The sequence below is a fragment of the Trichechus manatus genome, unplaced genomic scaffold (genome assembly GCF_000243295.1).
Source record: "Trichechus manatus latirostris isolate Lorelei unplaced genomic scaffold, TriManLat1.0 scaffold00194, whole genome shotgun sequence".
In the NCBI taxonomy this organism is placed as follows: Eukaryota; Metazoa; Chordata; class Mammalia; order Sirenia; family Trichechidae; genus Trichechus; species Trichechus manatus.
This window is the reverse complement of record NW_004444130.1, coordinates 2,813,262-2,820,216: the sequence shown is the minus strand read 5'-3', so window position 1 is coordinate 2,820,216 and position 6,955 is coordinate 2,813,262. Positions and strand designations below refer to the sequence as shown.

Genomic DNA, 6,955 nt, shown 5'->3' with positions numbered 1-6,955 from the left:
GGGCCACATAAACCAGAGACTTCATCAACCTGAGACCAGAAGAACTAGATGGTGCCTGGCTACCACCAATAACTGCCCTGACAAGGAACGCAACAGAGAGTCCCAGATGGAGCTGGAGAAAGGTGGGGTGCAGAACTCAAATTCTAGTAAGAAGACCAGACTGGAGGAACCCCAGAAAGCATGGCCTCCGGATTCTCTATCAGCGCAGAACTAAAACAATTTCCGAGGCCAACTCTTCAGACAGGTATTGGACTGGAGTGTAGGACATAAAGGGGTACCCTTGAGGAGTGTGCCTCTTAGCTCAAGTAGATACAAGAGACTAAACAGGCAGCTTCTGTCTGGAGGTGAGATGGGAAGGCAGAGAGGGTTAGGAGCTGGTTGAATGGACATGGAGAATCAGGGATGGAAAGGAGGAGTGTGCTGTCACAGTATGGGGAGAGCAGTTAGTGTCACATAACTATGTATAAATTTTTGTATGGGAGACTAACTTGAAATGTAAACTTCATCTAAACTACAACAATAAAATAAAATAATACTTGAGTTTGGCAAGAAATACAGTCTGCATAGCCCTCGCTGTTCTGGTGAATTGGGACAGAGGACAGATTTTAGGAGTCTGAGGAGCAAATGGGAAGCCACAAAGTAGAGACATGAGTCTAGCCTAGCTCTCCAGTAGATTTCACCAGGAAGGGATGGAGTCTATGGTGGGAGCCTGACCTGTGCTGTAAAGATGAGGAGAGGTTGAAGATGCCCCCAGGGGTCGGTTGGGATGGGGGCTTTGGGAGGAGACCGAGGGCTCTGCACGTCCTAGCGGGACGAGCCTGGCGAGTAACATAACTTGTCTGTGCGTCCATGTCCTCATTCCTAAGATATGTCGATACCCGTGCTCCCCTCACAAGGCTATGATGAGAGTAAATATGAAGTAAAACACTTGAATGGTACCTACCACATAGGTACACCACAATACACATAGGCTGTTATTATTACTATTATTCTTATTGGGCAGGTGTACTGGCACAGTGGTTAAGTGCTTGGCTGCTAACCCACCAGCTGTTCCGTGGGAGAAAGATGTGTTAGTCTGCCTCCATAAGGATTTACAGCCTTGGAAATCCTATGGGGCAGTTTCTGCTCTGTCCTACAGCATCACTGTGAATCGGAATTGACTTGATGGCAATGGGTTTTTTAATTCTTATTGGGTAGTGGTGGTTCAGTGATAGAATTCTCGCCTTCCATGCAGGAGACCTATGTTTGATTCCTGGCCAGTGCACCTCATGTGCAGCCATCACCCACCTGTCATTGGAGGCTTGCGTGTTGCTATGATGCTGATCAGGTTTCAGCGGAGCTTCCAGACTAAAATGGACTAGGAAGAAAGGTCTGGCAATCTACTGCCAAAAACTCAGCCGTTGAAAACCCTATGGTGCATAGTTCTACTCTGACACACATGCGGTCACCATGGGTCGGAATCAGCTGGACGGCAACTGGTTTTAAATGGTTATTATTCCGATCCTCCAGTGCCCAGATGCCTGGGTGCACACCTGTTTCCTGAGGGGCAGGATGGGGGCAGAATTGGGTGTGGTTGAAGGTGGGTGAGAGGATGCTCATATGCCATGATTGCAAGTCTGGTCCACTGAGGTTTCTGTACTGGGGTTTCCTTATCCCTCCTGCCCCACAGCCCCTGGCTATTAACATCTTCACCAACAACCCCTGGCTCCACTGACTTATTAAGGATGGCCCCCTGCCCCCTGGCGCCATCCTACCAAGTCAAGGTGACCCTTCCCGAGGAGGGTTCCAGTGTCCAGCCACAGCCCCTCTAAGGAAAATAGCACATCTCTGGCCGGCAGCCCCGTCATTTACCCAGAGCAGTTCTCGCAGCCTTCTCCCCATTTTTACCCAAGGGCCCCAACAGTATGCCCCAGCCCCAAAGCTGCTGAACCGAGTGCAGCAGCTCCCAAGGTGACTGGGGCAGTAAGGCGGGGCCCTCTGGGGCCCCAGGCACAGTTGGACACAGGGACTGTTTGCCCTGACCTCGCTTCTCCTTGCTGCCCTGTAGAATACTCAGTGACCGTGCCGGAGTCCATGTTCCTGGGCCTCTTCATGATAGGGCTGTTCCTGTGGAGCCTCATTGAGTACCTCATCCACCGCTTTCTGTTCCACATGAAGCCCCCGAGCGACAGCTGTTACCTCATCATGCTGCACTTCATCATGCATGGTCAACACCACAAGGTGAGGGCCATGTAATAGCCCCCAGGGCCGCGGACCTCTCCAGTGGCTGGTTGTGGGGTGCAAGCAATGAGAAACCAAGGGTGCTCGATGGTGCTCAGAGGGGTGGCAAGTTGAGAGCCTTAATCTGAACCAGGCATGTACAGAGGGGCTGTGTGTGTTTAGGGCATTGTTGTTTATACCAGATGCTCAGCAAGTACATTTCATGAATCATGACCTTTAATCTTCACTACAATTCATTCATTCATTCAAAGATGTTCACTGAGTGCCTACTATGTGCCAGGCACTGGTCTAGACACAACTGAGAACAAGATAGACAAAAATCCTTGCCCTCGTGGAGTTTCCTTTTAAGGGAGGCGCTACAGTTCTCTCCATTCCACAGAACAGGAAACTGAGACTTGGGGAAATTGAGGGACTCACCCAAGGCCACACCCAGCACAGCCAGGGTGTTACACCCCGTTCTGTGGACTCCTGAGTCTATGCAGACTCCTGGGCTACTAAATTGTCTGCTACAGCCCTGAGAGTGGCTGAACCCATTCAGACTGACTAGATCAAGTTGCTACCGGGAACCCAAGATAAAATCTCACTTCAGTATCCACAATGTAAGGAATTTTTTTTTTTTTTTGCACATCTAAGCTGGTGTCCTGGAAAATATCACATCTGCCACATTTTCTCTGATTTACACCCAGCAGTGGACAGAATTTTGGAGGAGAAGGACCCCTCTTTGAGGAGAGAGAAGGTGTAAGGGGAAGTCCAGAGCATGGCGCTCACTGGGGGACACCTTGGGACAGGCAGAGAACATGGGGGAGAGGCAGAGATGCCACCGGGGTGGATGCGGCTTCCCTGGATAGACCTGCCTTCCAGTCCTAAGCCTCTGGGCTCGGCTTGTTGCCCTTGAAGAGCCCCAGAGCAATGTCCTCCCCAAAGCCGCTGAAGGTGCCACGTCTCCCCATGATGGGCAGCTGCCCCTCATGTACTGTCTGGGTTGCTCCACCCCATCCCCCACTGGGAGCCTCTCTGGTCAGGTCTGCTGTGACTACAGACAGGCCCGGTGCCCTCTGACATGGAAGCCTCTCTACCCGCAGTCTCCCTTCGATGGCTCCCGCCTGGTCTTCCCCCCGGTGCCAGCATCTCTGGTGATTGCCTTCTTCTACGCGCTCTTACGCCTCATCCTGCCAGAGGCGGTGGGGGGCACTGTGTTCGCCGGGGGCCTCCTGGGCTACGTGCTCTATGACATGACTCACTACTACCTGCACTTTGGCTCGCCGCACAAGGGCTCCTTCCTGTACAGCATGAAGGCCTACCACGTCAAGCATCACTTTGCACATCAGAAGTCAGGTGAGGACTGTACGCCTCCCAGCCTCCCCGGGTGTCTGACCTTTGGGCTCTGACAGGGTCAGGCACTGTTCTGGGTACTGGATGCCCAGACAGCAAGGCAGGCGTGGGGCTCCCATCCTCCATGCTGGGGAGTGCAGGTGCAGAAGCAGACACACAAGGCAAACAGTAAATAACAAAGATAATTGCAGACACTGACAAGTGCCACAAAGAAAATAAAGCAAGGTGATGTTGGAGGAACTATATAGGTAGGGGGAGGAGGCTGGCGCTGTGCAATAAAATATAACACAAGCCATGGGTGTAATTTTAAAATTTTCTAGTAGCCACATTAAAAAGTAAAAACGAACGGATAAAATGAATTGTAATAATATATTTATTTAATCCAGTATTCCAAAATATTATCATTTCAGCATACAATCAAGGTAAAAAAAAATTGTTAATAAGTTATTTTACACTCTTTTTCTTATACTATCTTAATCCATTGTGCGTTTTGTACTTGTGTTGTTGTTATTTGTGCCATCAAGTCACTTCTGACTCATGGCAACCTCACGTGTGCAGAGTAGAACTGCACTCCATAGTTTTCAAGGCTGTGACCTTTTGGAAGCCGATCGCCAGGCCTGTCTTCTGAGGCACCTCTGGGTAGGTTTGAACCACCAACCTTTCAGCTAGTAGCTGAGTGCTTAACCATTTGTGCCCCCTAGAGACTACCTTTTGTACTTACAGAACATCTTAATCTGGATGCTAAATTTTCATTGGAAATACCTGAGTTAGATTTATAAAATTCACAGCCAAAAAAGTAGATTCACATACATAAGTTGTTCCAAATGTCCTTACAATTTTCCACTAGCTGAATCAAATACAAGTTTTTATACTGAAATTTAAATTATCAAAATTAAATTAAACATATAGTTCTTCCATAGCACTGGCCATATTTCCAGTGCTCAGTAGCCACAAGTGGCTAGTGGCTACCATATTGGACAGCACAACTGGAGATAAAACAGTCCAGGAAGGCATCACTGCAGAGATGTCGTTAGAACTGAGACCTGAATGAAGAGGAGGCCAGCATGTGGATATCTGGGGAAAGAGCATCCCAGGAGCAACAGGTGCAAAGGCCTGAGGCGAAAGTAAGCTTGGCAGAAATGAGGAAGGAGGCTGGAGTGTGAGGAGAGGGGCCAAGGGGCAGGCAGGGGCCAGGCCAGGCCAGCCCAGGACCTCAGGCAAATCAGGAATTTGGGTTTCTTCAAAGTGTATCCCTGGGAGACTAAACACCTAGGTGCCCTGCCTTGGCTTCTGCCAGCAGAGAGGGATGTGAAATGGTCCCTGCCCTGGCTTTTCCCCGGCCAATGTGTCCCCCTACTCCCTCAACATAGCCTCATCTCCAATCCACTTGTTTCCTTCTCTAGGATTTGGCATCAGCACTAAGTTGTGGGATTACTTTTTTCACACCCTCATCCCTGAGGAACCTCACCTGAAGACGCAGTGACCACGCCCAGTGCCTCTGTCCTGCCCTCAGCCCAGCCCCGGCCCTGCCCCACCCCCCACCCCCTGCTAAGAAGGTTTGCTTGGCCAGGCAGCACAGGCTTCTTGGAGGGTGCTGGGGCGACCCCGAGGCAGGACTGACCTCCTCACCTACCACAGGAAGGTCACGTGCACTTGGTGGCAGATGGCCCTCAGGGACTGGCTCTTTCTGGGAACATCCCAGCCTCCTTGCCTGCACCCCTACCCAGCGCCTCAGCCTACAGGACTGCTTCAGGCCCCACCAACCACAGCAACCCCAAGGGGAATGAAGGAAACTGACCCATGGGGCCAGGCCTGTGCCCACCTGCCCAACGCAGCAGGGCTGCCAATGTTCACATCAAGGAGTGAGGTCTGTGGAACATGAGGCCCTGCCTTCCCCTCCTTCCTGGGACTTCTTGGGGAGCTTGGCTCCTCCTGAGGGCAGACGGATACTGAGGTGGATGAAGAGCTCTCACAAGAGAAGCATGATGCCTCCCAGGGCACCACCAGAGCCAGGGGCCACTGGTCCACCCCTACGGCCAACCACAGATGCCAGCTGTTCCGGCAGATGCCTTAACAGTACATCCAGCACCCGCCCTGGACTCGCCGGCCTGTGCAGATGGGCCAAGGTGCTGGGTATTGGCCTTGAGGCTGATGGGAGCTCCGGGCACTTTCTTCAGGAATCACCAGCTGTTTCAGCAAGAATCACACAGGTTTTCCCCAGGAGAGGCTGAAGAGGCCTCTCCTCTAAGGGGAGCCCTACCCCGTCCCCAGCCATTCTTGGCCTCCACCTGGCCCATGTGGCCCCTGCCCACGTCACTCAGGACCCTCCCTGCCAGTGCCTCCTCAAGCCGACAAGAAGCCTTCACATGGTGCCTTATCTCCCCGCCTTTGCTCTCCTGCCCCTCACCCCCAGACCCTGCAGATGAGGTCCTGCCCGTACATCCTCATAACCAAAACCCTCTCTGCACACAAGAGGGCCTTGTTTATAAATGATGCCCTTCATCTGACCCCAGGCTGAGTAGCTGGTCAGACCACCCTGTCTAATCCTCAGTGTTGATCCTATATAAAAAAATTGTTTTGCCATATTTTTGTTCCCTTCTTACCCCCCAAACAGTTACTACTTGAAACTTTTTAAAAAACTCAATGAGTGTAAAGACTAAAGAGAAGCAGTTTGACCCTGTGATTTGTAATGTTTACTGCGGAGCTATTTAAAGATTTTGGAATAAATATACAAAACTACATTTGTGAAATAAAGATGTAAATAAATTGTATATTTTGAAAAATAAAACATTGAAAAGAAACTAACAAAGATTAGTTGCTGCTTGTTAGTGGTTGCTCATCTGACAACATTATGACTTAGGGAAGGGCAGTGGGGCGGGGGTGAACATTGAACAGGGAGGAGGATTTTATCACTGATATTGTGTAGAATTGCTAGGACTTGGCGATAAGAATCGCTATGGGTCAGAATCGACTCAATGGCAACGGTTTTTTGTTTTTCTTGGCAATAAGAAAAAGCTGATGACTCTTACTCGGTTTTATTACTGTTTTTACATTCTCTGCAGATGGCAGCCCGCTTACTACTGCCTGCACCTGGGAACATCGCTCCCACCGACAGCCTTGGTATACCACTGGGGAGGGCTCTCTTCTGGATTTTATTGGCTTTCAACTGAGACTCTGGTTGACTTTCCCGACACTAACAGGGGAGGTTCTAGTCAAGATGCCCACAGTGGAACCAGAACTTCAAGGCCAGCCAGGTTTGGGCGAAGCAGTCTCCTGGGGGGGCGGGGGCAGTGGTGTAATCCTCACCTGCTGTGCGGGAGATCAGCATTCCATTCCCAGCCAGTGCGCCTCAAGGGCCGGTACCACCCATCTGTCAGTGGAGGCTTGCATATTGCTATAATGC

At 50.7% G+C, this 6,955-nt stretch overlaps 1 protein-coding gene across 1 annotated transcript in view; it reads left to right on the top strand.

Moving 5' to 3' along the window:
• Window positions 1-5,035, top strand: part of FA2H (fatty acid 2-hydroxylase) — a 29,540-nt gene extending 24,505 nt beyond the window's left edge. The window contains 3 exon segments of the mRNA XM_012558898.1: window positions 2,048-2,220; window positions 3,303-3,555; window positions 4,956-5,035. Coding sequence (XP_012414352.1) covers window positions 2,048-2,220; window positions 3,303-3,555; window positions 4,956-5,035 — 506 coding nt within the window.
• Window positions 5,036-6,955: the final 1,920 nt, after the last annotated feature.